Here is a 20,199-nt window from a genome sequence, read left to right as displayed (position 1 = left end):
AAAAACATGTATTTTGCATCCACCTTTTAATTGTTTAAAAGTATTCTTTTGAAATTAATGTAAAAAATAAAAGGTATCATTGTAAGCACTGTTAAATGTACTACAAAAGGTTGAAGGTTGATGCCACAGTTCTGAGAGGTTCAGAAGGCCCCTTTCTTTTATATGCTGCACTAGCTAGCTGAAGAAAATACAAGCGTTTAACTTTCCATCTCTAAGAAACATCCTGTTCCTTTTGCTTTTCAGTTGTTCACATCTAATAATAGAGCATGGGACGAAGAAAAGACCCCAGCAGTCCCCTTCCCACTATGTACAGGGCAAAGAGAAGAAGGTGCCCTTGTTCAACAGCCCAACCCAAGGACTCGAGACTGCTTTTACAGTGGGGGGGCCAGCTACAGACAAAGATGGTGGGTTTTCTGAAGTATGCCTTTGGAAATCACTATTAATTCAAGCCGTATTGGCCACATTGCTCTCTTTTAAGTGCAAGGAGAAAGAACTGAAAATCCACAGTTTTTACCTTGCTTAAATATGGGATTTGTGTGTTCTGTATTTTACCAACTTCTACCTGTTTTGAGAAACTACATGTGTTCCTGCAACTGCTGGAAAAAAGTGCAGTAATAAAATATGCTTGCAGTTTTCAAAACAAAATATCTCACTGTGTGAGATATTAAAATAGCTCACTTAATCCAACCCAGCCATACAGAATGTAGTTAAGTATATTTCAATACTAAAAAAACAAATTAAAAAAATAAAATAATTTCAATAATAAAAAAAATGAAAACCATTTACAATATGAATAGGAATACAAAGGTTGGTTATTTTCATGTGTTGAAAAACTTCATTACCCGTCAGTTATATTACATTTCTAATCCTCTATTTGTTTATTTAATTGTGTATTTGAGTAAATGGACCAGATGTATGGCACTAGAACATTTAATTCTCTACCTTTTTTCTATAAATACTTTGAATATTTTTTTTCTAAAAATAGTATTCTAGAATACAGCATTTAAAAAGATGTCGTACTTAACTGAGTTCCAGTTTATAGTAAATTCCTCTGAGTTTCTTCACATGAAATTAGAGTTAAAATCAATATGGAAAAGATGTCCCCATAATGTTTAAAAGAGATTTAAATTCTGTATTAATATTTGACGAAGAGTTTAGAAGTGTACCCAACAATGGAAATATTTCTCCTTGTTATTTCATTTTCACCACTGTATGTGACTACTTTGTTGAATGGCTATTAAACTTAAAATAATTAAAGTCTAGATCAGACATACTGTAGAAGGATGAAGACATTTTTTTTTCTGAAGTCTTAAAAATACTTCACTCAAAATGATGCAAGAATGTCACAAGGTAGTGTATTTGTTCGATAGAAATATTGGACTGCTGTGTGATATTACATTGGGCTTCATGTGCACAGCTTTTGCAGGAGCATAAAAATTGTTTCTGTTGTTTTCTGACAGGTTTGCATGACAATGAAATTACTTTCATATTCAGTATTATATTAAAAGTTTTGTTTACTGTAATATTTCCTAATTTTTCATTCATTTTAGAGGGCTATATTCATACAATTTTGCTAATGTTGCTTTAATTTGACCACAGTTTCCTGAAATAGGAAATTCCTAATATTATAAATTAACATTCAAATCTCTTTTACTAACTCTTAAATACATATCAGGAAAGATGATTTTTCCAATAGGAAAAAACATGTTAATTTAGCATGACCATAAATGTTTAATGAATATGGCCTGTAATATTTTTGTCTTGGGTGGTTAAATGGGGCATTTTTCAGGGTACTCTTTGTTGCTCCTTGGTTTAAATTTTTTTAATATGAAGTATGCTGATAAATTTGGATATCTTTTAATACCAATTACATATTTTAATTACCTAAGCTTAAACATTTTACACCATGAGTACCATTAATAATGATCCCATTTGAATCGGACATTATTTGCTTTCTTATCAAAAATTGGTGCCGTGCTCATTTGTTACTTTGTTTTCCTTGTATTTGTTTAAATGTACTTTTTGATCCCGTTGTTTCATCTGCCCTTCATGCCTTTCCTTCTGAATGGATCTAGAGCTGCAGCAGTCTACAGAGCAGCTGTCAGGAGCAGGTGAAGGGAAAGGTATCTTAAGCAGTCAAAGGCTCCTTCTAGAAAAAAAGGCATAATTATTCACATTTATGCTGTTAGTATTTGTTTTTATGGCTTTCGTAGTATTAGCCTTTGGTGTTGCTGATAGATCTAGTCCTGTTTACTTGTCACTCATACAGTTTAGTGCCCATTTGCAGCTGATTTCTAAAGTGCCATGCTCAGATTTTTGCCATCATAAATATGTTTTATTGCTATAATAGTTTAATTGGATTTAAATAGAATACCTCTAAATAACAGTACTTTGTGTATGATTTACATTTGTTACATTGTTCATTGCAGTTGAGGAAGATACTTCACAAACTGCATCCATCAGTAGGTAAGAAGATAGTTCTGTTATTTAAAAAAAAACTATAGTAGTTTTTTGCAGATGCAGTGTGCTTATTTTTTTTGTTTTCTATTCTACAGAGCATCAAATAAAGGTGGAGCTGGTGACTCATGGCCCTCCACGGATGAAGATGAGGAACTGGACTTCAGCCCTAAGGTGGCAAATCTTATGGAAAACATTTTTCAAAACAGATAAAGGAAGATCTAAATAGGTTTAAGTGAGGACATTTAAAACAATTGAATAGTGTAGAAGACTTGAAAACCTTTTTATAACCATTAATGTGGATCCTTGAAAGCTTGTAAGGAAACATTAAGCATGTAAATATGGGATATTCTCATATATAATTCCTATTTTGTGACTCTAAATTGATTTTCTCCCATATGAAATACCAGTATAACACAGTATATGTACTGAGTATATGTATAGTATGGTTATGCTTTTGAAATTTTAATAAAATAAGTAACTGCACACTGAGCTATCAGTTTTTATTAAAATGTTCATGTATAATTGACTTATAGAAACAACAAAAGCCAAATCTGAAGAAACTTCTAAATGCTTCCCAGAAGGGCAGGAAGAATGGTAAGTTTCTATATTTCTTGTTCATTTAATAGTTATTTCAGCGCATGAAAACCTGAGTGTTTTCTGGGATACATTTGAACATTTGACTTTTTTATTTTTGTCACCCTTATTGACTAAAACATTTGTATATTGGTCACCATGGTAAGCATTTTGTTGGCTAGGAACTGTTTGTTGCTCAGTTTTGATGTTTTGGTGTAGTACTTTATTAGTAACATGAGATCCTACCCTGTAGTAAAAACAGATTCCCCTGATTGGAGGAGTGAAGGAGAGTCAGAGAACGAGAACAAGGATGGAACTGAGAGAAATTCTTGCCCCCCCTCGACTTTACCCCTGACTTCCAGTACCCTTCACCTAGCAAACCCTTCACCTCAGTCCTTTTCCAAACCTCCTCAGATGACCTCTACCCCTCTCCAAGGCTCCAGTAAGGTAAAGTTTTTGTTGCTAACTTTTACATCTTTGTGGCTTTTCTAACATCCTTTTCTCTTTTTTCATTTATTTCCACCAACAAACCATCTTCTTGGGCTTTAAAGAGAACCATAATGAGGCTATTCTTGAAGAAAGTGTAGGATATGTGACAACGAGCCAGAAAAGCAGTCACCACCAAGAAGATAATGTCAGTGAGAACTCAGATCAAGACATTTCTGAGGAAGTTGAAGGGGAAGACGATGATGATGGGGAGGAGGAGGAAGAAGAAGAAGAAGAAGAGGAGGAGGAGGCAGAAGAAGAAGAAGAAGAAGAAGAGGAGGAGGAGGAGGAGGAGGAGGAAGAAGAAGAGGAGGAGGAGGAGGAAGAAGAAGAGGCGGAGGAGGAAGAAGAAGAGGATAAGGAAGAGGATGAAGAAGGGGAGGAAGAGCATCTGGAAGATGCTGTAGCAAGTGTGTGCATCACAGCCATAGCAGGAGATGAAGAAATGCATAAACAATGTAATAGTAGAGGAGATTATGTTAAAAGTGCCGAAGCTGATGTTGGTAATGATGCTAACAGAATACATTCATCTGTTGAAGTCAAAGAGTTTCTTAAAGAGAGAACAGAAGAAATTGTTGGACAGGTTGTGACTTGTCAAAACAATATACCAGATGAGGAAAAAAGTAATAATCCTGCAGAAAATGAAGACAAAGATGCAATTTTGGATAACTGTGAAACCATAGAGGAAAGAATGGTTTCAGCACATATAGACATTGAGGCAGCAAAGACTGTTTCAGTCATTCTGTCAAGAGATGGCTCAGAAGAAGAAAACCTTGATTCTGAAAAGCTTTCTGTTCATAGAGGTATTGCAGAAAGTGATTCTTCAGCAGTAAGTAAATCAAGGAAACCTTTTCAACCAAGCAAAGAAAATGGCAAGTCTTTAGATGATTCCTGGGACTCTGAGGAAGGAGCTTCAATGGACGAGCAAGTACTGCCTAAAGATAAATTGAATGCAATAAAACATCCAAATGATGTTCCTGTATCATTAATAGTCGGTCACTATGAGACTGCATTTGATGTCACAAATGATTATGATGATAAGTTAAAAGACAGAGACAGTACAATAGAGGACCATTTGGAATCCATTGATGATGAAAAGAATATCAAAGAGGAAGAAGAGGGTGAAATCCAGAATGTAAATCATAGAATTCTCAATATACCTGTTAAGGTTAATAAAGCTGAAGTAAATTTTGACAAAAATCAAAGATCTAAAAGCGAAGTTCCGAATTCAGGGTCTGCTGAATCTGATGATCATCAAAAGACAGGAGTTAACATGAACAAGAGTGTAATTCTTGAAAATAAAGATTTATCTGAAAATGAAGAAGATTCTTGGGACTCTGATCAAGCCCAGCAGAAGGGCAATAATAACAAGAGCACTGTATCACATAGTAGCAGAGATGAAAGTGGGCAGAAAATGGACAAGCACATAGGAAAGCATTCTGATGAAGACCTGGATTCAGAACCAATAGCCTGGGATGATGTAGAACATCTTAAAGGTGTAAAAGACACAGCTTTTCAAAGAGTCAAAAATGTGAATGATAGTGACTCAGAACAGGGCTGTAAAGCAGGGGGCACAAATTTGGTCCACTCTGCTGATCTAGATATGGATAGGCAGTCTGAATGCAGTGTTGATTGTGTTGAAGAACACTCAAGTCACCACCAGGATGCTGGATCAGCTTGTCTCATGGTAACTTATCTTGAAAAAGAACCAAAGCAGATGTTGGAGGAAGATATGAAGGTCAGAATAATACATCTATATATACATTTTAACAGAGGTCAAACCTGGGGTATTAATACATGTAGAAGATTTGAGCCTATGTAGCCTGGTCTCATTATCTCCTTAATAAATAGAAAAGTTTGGGCCTGATTGGTACAGTGATACAATTGAAAGGAGACCATAGAAAATCCATATTGTTTCTATAAGAAGTGCTGGTGGTACTCTTTTCTCTGGACCAGAATTTCTAACCCACTACCCCTGTATGTTGATCGGAGACACTTTAATATTGTGTGTGTCATCCTTCAGATAGGAATCTAAACCCAGATACTAAATCCACTTTGGGATTGCACAGAGTTTGGCCTTCCTAAATTCCACCCTTAATTTGATTGCTGAAGTTATTTACCATTTATCCACCTGATGTGCTATGCAAGAGGGTCTGCTGATACCTAACGAACTACCTGAGTGTGGTGCATCAGTGGTGAGTGAATTGAGACTAATACGAAAAGCACTACACAAATGCAAGAAATAATTATTAACCTTAGACCTGGCTATTGCATCAGAAGACCTGTTTTGGATTATTGAATGATCTCATTCGAAATTCCCACTGATTCAGTATCTACAGGTATCTAGGTGGTTTGTTCCATACATTCAGAACGCACACTTTGTATAATGAAATGCTTTTTATTGTGCAAATCTAAAGTTAGAATATGTTCCTTAGTTAAATCTCTATGATCATCTTGAGAATGGAAACCCCATTTAACTATATTTTGGTTGAAATAGGAAGACTATTCAACGGATGAGGATGAGGACGGAGAAGAGGGTGAAGAGGAAGCTGATGCTGAGGTTCTAGAAAACCTGCCTAGTTTAAAGAAAGGATCTGGCAGTGTAGGTGATATGATGCTGCCGGAAAGCAAAGCCACTTCAAAATATGTAAAAAGAGGTAAACAAAAACCTAATTGATACAGTACATAAATATGACTGATAAAATCAACAAAATATATATGTTCTATTACATTCATATTACTATTACATTCAAAGAGATGGCATTCCTGTCCTACATTTCCTGTCCTCTTTGAATTATTAATTCACTGTTTTGGGGAAAAAAATACAACAATTATTCCCATCATTAGAATATAAGATAGGGGTCCAAAGGGTGTTTAAGCATTAATCATAATGAAACTTGTGATCAAAACTTGTGAAATTTGTGATTTATTGGTGACCTAAAAAGCCATATGAATTGAGGCTATCCAGGATCAGAATAGGAGATCCCTGGTGTAAAACATCTAAAAGCATGTTGTATAACTGAACTTGTAAGGAGATAAAATAAATTAATCTACCTTGTTTATTTCAGTATCTTGCTAAAAATTTAAATATAACTCATTTTATACCAGATTTATTGTCTGAGTTGGGTCTGGAGCCAGCTGAGGAAGAGGACTCTCCCTGGGACTCTGAGGTAAGTAGGTAGTCTCAGTTGTTATGAAGCATGAAGTGTAATCTAGGTTTATATTATAACATTTTTTAACATATAACATTTTTTTCTTCAAATAGTCTGCTTCTGAGAGTCCAAGAAAGTTTCAGAATGGATCCACAAATTCTGCTGTTAAGGCACAAACAGTAATGCACAGTATTTCAGAGGAAACCAATGAAGGTAATTTAAAAAAAATCTGAAATGCCATGTGAATTATATAGATTATATAGAATATAGATTATACAGTGTTTTAATATTGCTCTTGTTTTATGCTTTAAATCACCTGTTATTCCATTTCATGCTTTATGAAATAGGTATATGGCCATGGTAAGTATTTGTATTTTTCACATTACTCAATAAATACTCAATAGCATTTACTTCACTACTAAATTCTTTAACAATGATATATTATTTTAACCAATAAGTTATTACAAGATTATAAGTTAAATTATGCAGAATGATCAATTATTTTTGGTTTAAATACCTCAACATTTAAAACTAAATGGAAAAAGGGAACATTGTTCATTTACGATGAGTTAATTTTGTTTGTCTAATGAAAAAAACAGCAATGTTTTTAAGGTAAATTACATTTTTAAACTGAATTTATATTAAATTCCTTCCATAGAACTGTTTTACGTTCCTTCTTTCTTAAGAGGATCAAGAAACTATAGGATGGCTAAACTAGAGGATTCAAGGAGTATAGGCAGGCCTGGTGGCCCAAGGGGACTGGGTATGGATGTTTTAGCCATTAACTCTGCACTTCAGCACTTGAAAATGGCATGACTGTCATTCAAGAAGACTGGCCATAGTCCATCATATACGGGAGTGAAGGGCATACAGAAGCTCATTGCATACTCACCTTCATTACTAATATAGTCTAGTGTGTTAACTAGTGATGTCATTTGGGTTGAATGGTTTTGCTTTATGTGTCATTCATAACCCATTAACCAACGTTACTCTGCATGAGGTGTAAGGCCTTCTTGAGAAAGAGCTGGCATGTGATTTTGGTAAATGTACAGGGATCCTCTGCAGTAACTGCATTAAATGTATGATATTTTCTTGTGTATTTCAGGTGCAGAAGAAATCAATTTGGAAAAGAAGGTAATTTCAATTGTCTTTTCAACATTTTAAACCTTTCCAAGCCTGATAGGTGTAAAAATGTTGTTTTGATTTTTCCTTAGGCATTGAAAACTCTGCCACTATCTGCATCATCTAGCCCAGCAATGCATGTAGAGAAAACAGGTATTGTATTTTTTTTACTCTTTTTGTTGACATTTTCTATTCCACATAGTACTTTTTATATACCCACCCGATTTAGAAACACCAAAAGCATTTTCAAGTCTTAGCTACAATCTGAGCAACCATACATGTGGGAGAATGAGGTAATGTAGACAGATTTTTCTGCCCCTCCCACCTCCAAGTCAGTCATCTTTTCACATGTCACAGGAAGTGCAGAACAGATTGAAGGAGAGGCACATCTGTCACTGATAGTATGAATATGAATGAACTGTGGAGGGCACTACTTGTCACCTAACCTGGCTGACTAATCCCAGCTCTTCCAGCAGTTGTGCTAAACCGATTTTAACAAATATCTGGAGGATGTTGATAGCAGTTGATTAATGATATGATATGATGCATGGATCATAAAGCCCCATCTGCTCTTGGGCGAAAGCCTTCACCACTTGAGCCGTTCTGAAGCCCTATTTACTTAGTAAAAAAGGAAATGTAGTATTCTTCCACAAACTCTGAAGACGAAAAGGCATTCTTAAAGAATACTTCAGAGGACATTAGAAAATGAATAAGTTTCTCTTTTTAGGATTTTTTTCTGTGCAGTTTGTTACTTTTGCTAGGTATTATATCATTTTCATGGTGAACAATAAGCAGGTGATGACATTTCAAATAAAATTTCTTTTGCTACTGGCTATTTACCTGGGCAAGACGGATGCACCAGATTTAAAGATATATGTGCCGTAAAAACAAAAATACTTCAGATTTAAAATGTGCACCTAGTGCAACACCAAGACATATGTGCACTTTTTTGTTACAACTGGGCTTTAACCCCTGCATCTAATAAAGAATAGGTTGATTTAATCATATATATATATTGTATATACTGCATATCGGATATACAGTATATATGAATCTGAATGTATAATATAAAAACTAGAAGTATAAAACAGTAAAACAGTAAAAATAAGAAGTAAAATGAGTATCATTAAGTACCAAGATATGAACGTGTTTACAAATGTCTGTTTATTTTCTGTTTTCACAGTCAGTGCCACAGAAAAGTTAGGTTTTATTGTACTGTATGTGCTTGGTGACTCTTTTTATTTTGATCATTTACAATATTAAAAACTTGAGGGTATAGGTAGTTACACTTCTGAGTGACAAAGTTTGAAGTATCCCGTGGCATTTTTTTAGAGGAATCTAAACCATGGTAATGCAATACAGTAACCTATACATACTAGAAAATATTTAAATATATTCCTATATTCCTATAATCTCTACATAATCCAGACATTACTGTCTGATTTAAGTATTTGAGTCCGCCTTTTAAGGCTTGTGTTGTCTTTGGTGCTCTGCCGCCCTGAAGCTATTGCTCTGGATCCTGTTTTAAATCAGAATGGCCAATTTTTGATACATGCGCTTGAATGTATCAAAATTTTTTGAATGCTTGAGTTTTTCATGTCTTTCTTGGAACTGTGAACCCCAGTACCACACCTGGTAGAATGAACAAGTGTAGAGAGTGCCCTCCAACCTGTCCACTTTCAAGTCACTTGTTATTTGTAACATCTCAGCCAACACAGCCCCATACTGAAGGGTCATTTCTGATTTTACGAGAATCCCAGGAGTCATAATTATCGCTCAGAGCAGACAGTTCAGTTTTTTAACTCACTTAAAGATATAGAATGTTGGGGTAAGAGAATTTTGGGAATCTGTTTGAGATCAAGGTGTTACTAAGGTGACAGTATCCATGACAATAACAAGAGTTTAAGATAACAGGCTTAAAGTATTTTCCCAGATGTAAGTGTCATGATTTGATTTACCTGTTTTACAGATTTAATGAAAGAACTTGGCTTGGGAGATGTGGATGATCTTGAAGGTAGCTGATTTCTTTGTAATACTATTTTCTTGAGCATTTTGCTCCCTGTCTTCCTGTTGCAATTTACAAATATTCATTATAAAAAATATCAATGAGATTAAATAAGAAAATTGCATAATATGATAAACCATAATTAAGAATATATACAGTATACAGTATGTAGATGTGTAAACTGGTCTGTAGGATTAAAGGATGAGCATGGAGAGATGGAAAAAATAATGTTTAGAACAGAGGATTGCATATAGTATGTTTTTTAAATTATTTCTCTGTGCATTGATTATTTTACTTAGAGTGTTTATAGAAACAGAAATACTTGAAAATACAGTTGAAAATCTGTTGGAAATTAGTTTATAATTCAGTTTTGTTTTACTATGTAGAAACTATCGAAAATGCATAAAGGTCAGCAGAACCACAACAATATCTCACTATGTTGTTTTATTACGGCGAAGTGTTTCTCGTACAGTATATGCCCTGAAATTAAAAGCCTGCATCTTAAAATGTATTAAAAGTAGGGTTTTGCATAAGATCTGCTAAATTAATATTCAGGGACTGGTTTTCAGAGACCACGTTGAATGCAAAAACAAAACCAACTATTTAAAAAACAAGTATTTTCTTTTCCACAATGACGTCTTTCTGTGTTAGAGGTACAATCATCTCTTGTTTACAAATAATAATTGTTTGAATATTCACTACAACAAATCACGTTACGTTATGCACAGTTATCCATACACTAACATTTTTGAAAGATTGAAGAATTATTTTCAAATACATTTTTATAATTAATAATTAATAATATTTTTTCAGCATAAAGAACAGTTTTATCTTGATATTTATATTATACCTTATAGTAAATACTTTATTGCGCAATGTAAACTATATGACGATATCTAATAGGATAGCTGTATCTAAATAGATATTAATTATCATCTAATACTGTATGTATTGTACTTATTTTAATGACTATACTATTCTAATATAATATTGTGTAAATTATTGGAATATGTTTTTGTGGGACTCAGGAACCAGTTAGCGTCTCTTTCATGTTGATTAATTTAAAATAAAGTGTTGATAAGTCATTAGAAAACATTATGAATCAATTAAAATAAAAAAGATAACAAAACTAATTACACCATTAACATGTTTACGTTTTATAATTTGTGGGTAAATGTTTGCACACCCTTAGCAGATCATAAAAGTTATATCTTTGCTCTTGAACAAAAATATCAATGTTACAAGCTGTTTTGTTGGTTTTTATTATGACCCATGTACCTAGTCATTGATGCACGGTGCAAATTTAATTATTAATTGGTACCAGTTTGACTTTTCTTAGCGGTATAGAAATTTTGTAAACTTTTGGCCTTGGCTTTATTATTGGCAATTCATGTTCTTAATTGTTTTTATCTTTGTTCAGGTGATTCAGACTGGGACTCTGTGAGTGCTGCAAGTAGAAATTTAACCGGCAGTGGTAAGGTGACTTCCCCAAAGCGAGAAGAAAAAAGGGCCAGTCTTCCCGCGCCTGTCCTTTCGACATTGCAGGGGAAGGTTTTTGAGCCTGAGGGGTCTACCCCACAGCAGACGCCAGCTCAGGAAGAGAGGCCCCCTGCCTCTCTCTCTGCCCCTCTGCCAAGTCCAAGGAGCCTGCCTTCACGGTCCACACCTCAGCCACAGCCACGGACCAGGAAGATGTTGCAGGTGAAAGGCAGAGGTGAAGAAGGTAAACTTAACACCGAATGTTCTTCAGCAGGAATGTGGTATATCAAACTGAGTATATCAAAATGATCAGTTACAGTGGAATTATGAGCTCTTCAGCCACTGCGCAGGTTAAGGAAACACATTGTCTTTTTTTTCCAATCTCCTTTTCTTTGATGTGAAAACCCACAGGAGAAGCAATTTGCGTTCCTGCAGGCTCAGTTTTAAGAAGCCGTGAGTTCATTTCACATCACCATAGCACGTTTCTTATTAAACTTGCTTCTTGTCAAATATAGCAGACTAGCCTTAAGTAGTCCCCTTGGCTTCATTGCTTGCTTTCCTACAGTATATACAGTATATAGTGTACAGTATTAACACAGTTAGATATAAAGTAAGGCTATATTAAATGTCTTGGCTGCATCTTTATATGTGATAATGCTAAAAAATGATAGAATCATCTTTGATTCCATAATTATGTATAGAATTTGTTTATATACTGTATACACAGTACTTTATCTTGCAAAAGTATTAATCCTTTTTTGAAATTAATATACTGTAGCTGTCCACCAGTTATTCCCAGCAATCTTGAGATAGCCTAAGCAGGTTTGTAAAGAAGAATAATGAGGAAAACATGCCCCATCCTAATGTAAAAAGTTGACAAAGTCTTATCCAAAAAAACTCACTGTAATTGCTTCCAAAGGTGCTTTCCAGCAAGCATTGACTTAGTGGGGTAAATTATTATGCAATCAGCACATTTTTGCTTTTGATTTTGCCTTGCAGTGTTTGCTGACATTTTACTTTTTTTTACCCATAAAACATTCAGTTTGAGCATTCTAGTTTTGATAAAAATATTAAAATGTATACACACACAATTTCTTTAATTCAGCAAAATAGAACATCTGAAAAGAAGGTCATGAAGAAAGCAAGGGCATTAGTACCTCTGCAAGACACTGTACAAATTAGAAAGAGCTCCCCCGTAAGATGTCAGGTTTAAGAGAATCAGTATGGTTAATACTCTTTACAGAAAACCACTATAGTTTTACTGCATTACATAGTAGCTACTAAATAATTGAAAACAAACATCATTTGCAGGTATAGTGGATGATTAAGTACATCATAGTACATCATATATACATGTACTTATTATTATAGTTTTATAGATATATTTAGAAATATAATTTGATCTAAAGCTTTGATATGCTTATTGCTTAAAATATTAAATATTGTGCTTCTGATTTATAAAAAGAGGGCAATGTTTTAAAAAGTTGTTAAATATGCAAAATAAACCAAAATCAAGCTGTGAAAAGCTGTGTGGGGCTGTGGATGCTGTGAATATCTGGTGTATTGTATATCTGATATGAAAAAAACCTGTAATAAACATATGCCTATGTTATTAACAATTTGAATTATTAAGGAAATCACAATTATGAACTTGTTTTTGATCAGAACCTAAGAAATGCATCCTTTTTTAGAATCAGACTGGGATTCAGAAAGTGATGCTTCTGTTTCTAGTCCAGAGAAGTCTGGAAAACATCAGCCAACTCCAGCAGAAGAGAAGGCCTCATCCGAGCAAAGTAAATTAAAACTGTGCACTTTGATGCAGTTTCCTGTCGTTTTTGAATGTGTACAATAAGATATTATACAGATCTAGTCATCAAAGTAGCCGGAAATAAAATTGAAAAAAGTTGCATGACTTAAAACATGACTTACTATCAAAATCATGGGTTATCAATAAAAACTGGTAGTTAAACTGTTTAACTATTAATTTTTAAGTACAAAATAAGTTATATCCTGCATATTTCTTTTCACGTATGATGCCAAATTGTTTTGTAAATTTATTCCAATCAGACACAGCACGGTCCAAAGACACACTCCTGTCCCCAGAGGAGGAACAAAGTGAAAGCAGTTCTGAACCTGAGGGAGGTTTGAATGAGGTGGGTCGTTCTGCAGGCTCTGCATTTTAGCTTCTTTTGTCTGCTCTAAAACAATTGAGGTTTACTGAGGCTGTTTCGAAGTGAACAGGTGATTTTGAGGGTTGTGTCCAAAATGCCTTAAAGTTTGCAGTTCTAAGTGACTAAAGGTATAAAGTTAACTGTTTAGAGTGAGGCTCTCAAATGTAGACACATTTACAAATGCAACAGAATCACTTCTTGGTGATCAGTGAAGACAAAGAACAATATTATTGATGTAGAAATAACATTTTAATAACTGTTTTATACCTAATCTAATCACATTTTACTGATAAAGGAGCACATCTGTGTTATTTTTTCAATGCATGATTAAGTGTTAAAATTACTTATGTTTTAATATTTTGCCTGCAGTTTGTTGTATTATTATATATCTTAAACAACGTAAAGAAACATATTACAAAAATCTTAAATACCTTACTTGTCAGGATCCCCAAATTATTTAAAATGCCATGGTTTTATAAATGTGCAATTTCAGAGATCTTTCAGTGTAGACTCAATGTGTCATAAGATGGGACTTTACTGTGGGCTTATATTAAAACATTAGAGAATAAAAGCGAAAATACCATACCTATTTTTATACAGATTGTACTAAACTACAGACTGTAGTTTGTTTATTGAACATAGATATTTTTCTATGGAACATTATTATAACATTATTTGCATCTGCGCTACAACTCATTAGATTACATCCTACTACACAGTTGGTTCTTTTTATGAAAAGCAAATGTTTCACTTTTTAACCATCAGGTGTGTATCTACATTTAATGCAAATGTCACCCTCACAGACAAGGACACCTTTAATTCTTTCATATAGGGTGTTTTAATATTCACAACGGTATTAATACATGATTTTGTTTTACAGATGTTTAAATGAGCTTGTGAAAGGAAACGTTTTAATTGTGTTTTTAATACATGATTCGGCAAACTTCAGTAAACAAGCAGCAGATACATAACGGGGCGTTGAGAAAGCACAAGGATGCAAAGCACAGAAACACTGTTAATTTTCATGAAAGATAAAACACAATTTTCGAACTGATTTAACTCTCCATTGGCCAAAAATAAAAACATAAAAGGTATCATTAATCCAATAATTGTAGCATCCCTAACTTACTATATACTGTAGTTATTTATTTTTTAAAGATTAATTTTTAACTTAAATATAGTTAAGTTCATACCTTGGGAGCGATAGACAAAGTGAATAAAAAGAATTGAGTTTGAATTCAAACTGCTGAGCTTCCCTCGTTGAGTGAAGTTCATGTGACATTTACAATGTACAGTTTATTTTTTATCACAATGTGAAGTACAATATTGTGCCTGCACAAACATTTCACGGGATGGAAAACCACTAAAACAAATCATATTCTCATACTGACAAGGAAGTATTTAATATTATACTGATCGGCTTTTATCAAACCTGTAATTGCATATTTTAAAAGGCCACTAATGAGCACTAAGTACAAGAGCTCTTGTAAGCCTTTCACGAATCAGCATAATTGGTTAATTGGAATGATTCTGATTTGTTTTCATCAATAGTGTCAAGAATGTTCAGATTACCATTTACAAATCAGATTTTTTCACTTGAATTTTAAGATGTTATTCTCGGTCTCTGATATCTATGTCTTGCTTACTTGTTGTAAGAAAAACTGCTCTGCTTTTTAGACCGGTGCTGTTTGCTGTTTTTAACTATTCTTCTCTGTGTCTACTCATGCTGCCAAAGGACAAAGTTCTGCCAGATACCACAGAGTTAGAATTAAGTAACCCTTGCCACATTGGTCCTATGGAGTCTGACGTTCAAGTAATTCAAGAAGAAGATCAGGAGAGTGGTGATAGACTATGTTCAGCTGAGGACAGCTCTGAGGTGCCATGGGAAGCACGATATGAACAAATATGGGTAGAAACGGAAAAAAGAGAAGTAAAATCCCATTACAAGAATGTAGCTGCTGAGTTAAAGGAAAAGTTTGGAGAAATTGCTCTAAAACAAAGTGGAGAATCTACTCATACAGCATCAAAAAGTGGAGACGACAAAGCAGAGCCAAAAGACATTTCTGAAGAAGAATCCAGTGATGAAGAGATTGTGCACTTCGTGCCTAAGGCTCAGAGTGCAGTTTTGCAACCTATCCCAGAGCAGCGGGAGTCTGGTTTGGATGACTCTGTTACTGAACCAGAAGAAAAACAGCAGGCACAGCTAAAGGGCAGAACGCAACCTTATGAACCATCAAACAGTAATGGAAACAGAATCAGAAATGACAGCCCAAGTCCTGAAAACACTGAGCATAATGTTGATTATGACAACATTTTCAAACGTGAAAATAAAACGCCTTCTCCTGAACACAAGGCAGAGAACTATATAGAAGGCTATGACACAGACCTAGATTCAGATTCTGGAAACAGTGGAGGAGGAAATTCAGATTTAAACCCTGATGAAAGTAGGAACTCAAATGAAAAAGCAGGTCGTTCCCACAGTATGACACCCAGAGCAAGCATCAGTGAAAAAAGTGAAAAATGTACTGGTGTTGACATTAAGCACCTCGAACTAACCGAGGAAAATCATGAGCCCATCCATACTTCCTCTCAGTGTGCAGCTTCTAAACGCCCTTCAGATGAAGAGCTTGAGGAAGATATGCAGAGGTTTAAGAATGAGGTAGGGATGCTGAAGGTTGTATTCCTGGCTTTGGAGAAAGAAAAAGCGCAGCTGCAGAAAGAGGTAGAGGATTCTGAAACCCATTCCCATAGTCTGTCCACACGTGCGGTGGCATACTTCAGCTGCTTGTGCATGAAGGGGCCATTTTACTGACTGGAGAACATAGGGCAAAAACAAAATGAAAAACTTTTTGCCCGCTTTTTTCTTATTCTTCTAAACCTTCTATTTGTCATTAAAAGGCAGCTTTTTAGATTATCACTCCACTGATCCTGCTCTTGCGCTTATTTGTATTTCTTTTATGAGCTTTTTTTTTGCCTTTTAACAGAACAAACCATTCTGATTAGGAGAATGGATTTCATTCCTTTCTTTGTTTTGATTTGGGGGAATTTCTGTTTAGTTTTTGGCAACACTTTCTACTGTATGTGAATCCCATCATTTTTCAAAAAGGTTTCTCATTTCCTTCATTTCCTCTGGAATCCTTACCTCCAATATTTACCATGCTTAGGTCTGTCCTCTGTGGCTTTTATCCTTTATTTTGTTCCTGTCCTTAGTTCATTGCCAGGCATTGTATATCCCAATGAGATGATTTGGCTTACATTCTGAAAAATGTGCATGAGCTTAGTAAACACTATTCAATTACGTGCTTTTATAAAAAATAATTGGGCCTTTCCTTCACACTTCAGTTGAGATATGTTCTACGAACAATCACTACTTAACTTTGGCGGTGTATTTATTCATTCAAGTTACTCTTTTTTATATGTAAACCATCATCCATCATCTCTACAAAGCACTGACTGCTTTGAATGTTTTTACTGCTCATATTCCTGTTTGTGCCTAACTTTGAAATCTTTCCTTTGAGTCTTCTGCCATTGAGGATTCACCTGTTCTTTTTTTTTCTACCTGATTCTTTTTTTATAGTTTGAACTTTTAGAAAATAAAATATTTTAGATGTTGTGTTGTAGACTGACTACCATTGAGATTTCTTTTTTGTAATTAATGTTCACATATTTTTTTTTGTGCTCTACTGGTTTATTTGAAAATACCAGGGTGATGTTCATTACAGTATGTGAATAAACAGGAGCTTGTTTGAATCCCTGGGTCATTTGTAAAATCATTCCCTGTGTTTTCAGGTTTCCAGAGAAATGAAGGCATTTGGAGGAAGTCAAATCTCAGCTGAACTGGAAGATTTAGAGAGACCCCACCGACAAACTGAAACAGAAAAATATGAATCCAGCCAAAAATCTAAAACACAGCATGACTCTGAAAAAAGGAACAGTTTTAAAAAAGAGGACCAAAAACCATTTAAAGTCACAAGAGCTGTTAGACAGAAGATTTCATCAATAAGGGGGTAAGAGTCAGGTTTCCTGTATATGGACATATTGTCTATTTCTGTCTTTACAAATAGACCAACCATTAGTTTAAACACAGTTCTTATGAAAGGCACAACTATGTTATTAGCCTTTTGTTGGATACATGTAGATGTAAGCCATTAATCACTATGCAACAGAAATACATCAAGCCATATTTATTTGTCACACAATCAATCAAAGATCGCTTAAGAATTGGCTACAAGAAATAGTAATATATTGAAAGTGTACCGTAATCACAGTGTTCACAACACAGCACAGCAAGGGTTAACGTGAAATCTGTGATCTTTTAGCCCTGACCTGACCTCCGATCAGGATGAGGACGATGTAGATAATGAAAGGATTCCAAAGCTGTCCAAACTGGAAGTGATTACAGGGGCCAGACACAGCAAGCCCCAGCAGGCCTTCTTTGTTAATGGAGATCCACTTTCTGTATTTGATGATAGTACATTAAGTGAGATGTCAGAAGATGGAGTAAGGTATATGCAGTATGCACTTTTCTTTTTTGACTCAATCGAGAAACTCTGTTTCAATGTGAATGTAATTTTTTTTTACCAATAAAAAATAGCCATTTGAGCTTGTTGAGGTGGAAGCCAATCAAAATGTGCTTTTGGAAAATGATAACAAATTCTGAAATTATACTGCATTATACTGCATTTTCTTTTTAAAAGCTCACTCCATAATAATTTATTGACTCAAGCAGATTATGTACCTTCATGGACTGCAGTAAGAAGTATTCAGGATAATTCAGCATTTCCTACTGTATGTTTTGATTATTTTGTATTTTCTTTTTAGGGCTCCATTAGCTGTAACCCAAAAGAACAAGGTAATGGCCTTTGATAGTATATCATCCATAAACCCTGGATTATAGGATACATGCATAAATTAATTACTATTACTTACAATGAAGTTAACATAGCCATTACAGTGTTTTAGATCCAACATGCACTGGTAATATTCATTACTCTTGCAATTTTCCAAAACTCCATTACTGCATGAAATATGTGTTTTGTCTCCGTTTTAGGCCTTTTTGTGTCCTAGATGTTGATTTAGAGATGCTCATCTGTTCATGTTGCATGGATTTTGTATGTAGCATATTCTTCAAATTACATTTGTTTTAAACTCTATAGAGCAATGAAGAAATTGAATTGGCAGATGACTTTGATGACTTCACCCAGTCCTCCGATACAGCTACAGAAGATGTTGAATCCCCAATTTCAGGTTATCGCAATGCTTCTCTTCTGCTTAAACAGCTTGACTGTGGTTCAATAGGTAAGCAAGGCTTCTGGGTCCCTGGGTTACTTGTATTAACAAAGTATGCAAATGTATTTCCCTGTCCATCTACTCATTCTTATTCAAAACATGATGCTGGCATGCAAAAATAACAATTAATTGTGGAAAACAGTTACTAGAATTTTAATTGGTATTAAGTGTCCATGTTATTCAACACAAAATATTTGGCATTTTGAGCTATAACATTCCTCTATGCTGTGTTTTCATAATACATTTCAATGAGAAATTACAAACACATCTTAAACACATTTCCACATAACAGTGTAAGACATCCTTTATATGTCTGATGGTGACTCTAAATCCTCAACGTTGTGTCATTTAATTTTTTCTTTTCAGTGTGGATTTAATGTGTACTTGTTCCATAATCATTTTTCTGTTTTTGATGTGTATGTTCATATTAATATTTTAGTTAATGGAATTGTGTGTGTACCACAGGATTACTGGAGTTTGGAACAAGTAAAGGTTAATTCCACACTTAAAAGTAGAAGGAGGCACACAACGTTTCAGCTGTTGAGCTTTTCTTCAGGTGACGCTTCAAGGAGGCTTAACAGACAAAATACAACGCTCTTCCTTTTCAGCGTGGAATTAGGCCTTTACTTGTTCTTTAGCAGCCAATGCATGTTGATGCAGCTCCCCACTCAATTACTGGAATTAGTTTTAAGAGCACAGGACAGTTTTAACATTTCTTTTTATAACTGATGTAAATATATCGGTATATACATATTTGGAATTTCTGAACTGTATGACCAAGTAACAGTCAGTGATGAATATAGAACACCTGATATTGAGATGGTTTAAACAGTGCTTGATGGGTTTTATCAACTGTTTAGTTCTGACATACATTTCATAAAATATCTTAAAAGATTACAATCCAGTACTGTACTTCTCTTTGCCAATTGATTCTTTAAAATTGCAGATTCTGTAAGTTTGGTAAAAATCCAGAACATGTTTCATGAGTATGAACGAACAATACAGAAGGAGAGAGGCCGTTACAATTTGCTGAATGACAAGGTCAGGCAACTGGAAGAAGAAAGGAGAGAACTTCGGAAGTCCTTGGAAGATACACGGGAGGGCAAGTCATCTCTGGAGCACCGGCAAGTGGAACTGGAAACAGATCTGAACAATCTGAAGTAAGCTGACCACTTTATTCCACACTTTTGTTAAATTGGTTTGTGATGCGAAGTTCATGTTCGATTTTAATCTGTACAGTATTGTTACAATATCCGAAGATTTCTTTTAAAGGGGTACTGGAGTCCCAATTTCTCAGACCAGTTATTAAATGTCAGTAACTAAACAAATTAATTGACGTTATCGCAAAATTTGACAAATTCCGCATTAAGCACAAAATCATAAAATACTGCAAGTCGCCATGTTGTCGGAAACCCCTGGTCTCGCCACGGGCAAGAGAAGAGTTTGCGGAAATTGTGACATG

General features: G+C 34.8%; 1 protein-coding gene across 12 annotated transcripts in view; it reads left to right on the top strand.

The window, feature by feature from the left end:
* Positions 1 to 20,199, top strand: part of ankrd26 (ankyrin repeat domain containing 26) — a 48,081-nt gene that overhangs the window by 8,253 nt on the left and 19,629 nt on the right. For 4 of the 12 annotated variants that reach the window (XR_011190097.1, XM_069192554.1, XM_069192553.1 and 1 more), the window contains exons 8-30: positions 244 to 404; positions 2,076 to 2,123; positions 2,430 to 2,466; positions 2,556 to 2,631; positions 2,994 to 3,054; positions 3,585 to 5,257; positions 6,017 to 6,176; positions 6,628 to 6,689; positions 6,785 to 6,884; positions 7,330 to 7,434; positions 7,777 to 7,805; positions 7,886 to 7,946; positions 9,763 to 9,807; positions 11,219 to 11,521; positions 11,689 to 11,730; positions 12,969 to 13,070; positions 13,345 to 13,430; positions 15,184 to 16,170; positions 17,238 to 17,455; positions 17,768 to 17,953; positions 18,270 to 18,300; positions 18,605 to 18,746; positions 19,684 to 19,897. Coding sequence is in view for 11 of the 12 variants with exons in the window: in XM_069192554.1 (XP_069048655.1) it covers positions 244 to 404; positions 2,076 to 2,123; positions 2,430 to 2,466; positions 2,556 to 2,631; positions 2,994 to 3,054; positions 3,585 to 5,257; positions 6,017 to 6,176; positions 6,628 to 6,689; positions 6,785 to 6,884; positions 7,330 to 7,434; positions 7,777 to 7,805; positions 7,886 to 7,946; positions 9,763 to 9,807; positions 11,219 to 11,521; positions 11,689 to 11,730; positions 12,969 to 13,070; positions 13,345 to 13,430; positions 15,184 to 16,170; positions 17,238 to 17,455; positions 17,768 to 17,953; positions 18,270 to 18,300; positions 18,605 to 18,746; positions 19,684 to 19,897 (4,929 nt within the window). In the remaining variant the exon portion in view is untranslated. Of the gene's footprint in view, positions 1 to 243; positions 405 to 2,075; positions 2,124 to 2,429; positions 2,467 to 2,555; positions 2,632 to 2,993; positions 3,055 to 3,286; positions 3,481 to 3,584; positions 5,258 to 6,016; positions 6,177 to 6,627; positions 6,690 to 6,784; positions 6,885 to 7,329; positions 7,435 to 7,776; positions 7,806 to 7,885; positions 7,947 to 9,762; positions 9,808 to 11,218; positions 11,522 to 11,688; positions 11,731 to 12,968; positions 13,071 to 13,344; positions 13,431 to 15,183; positions 16,171 to 17,237; positions 17,456 to 17,767; positions 17,954 to 18,269; positions 18,301 to 18,604; positions 18,747 to 19,683; positions 19,898 to 20,199 lie in introns of all 12 variants that reach the window. The other 8 variants (XM_069192556.1, XM_069192559.1, XM_069192563.1 and 5 more) reach the window with 8 other exon arrangements.

The sequence above is a fragment of the Lepisosteus oculatus genome, chromosome 7, assembly GCF_040954835.1.
Source record: "Lepisosteus oculatus isolate fLepOcu1 chromosome 7, fLepOcu1.hap2, whole genome shotgun sequence".
Lineage (NCBI taxonomy): Eukaryota > Metazoa > Chordata > Actinopteri > Semionotiformes > Lepisosteidae > Lepisosteus > Lepisosteus oculatus.
This window is presented reverse-complemented; position numbering and strand designations above follow the sequence as displayed.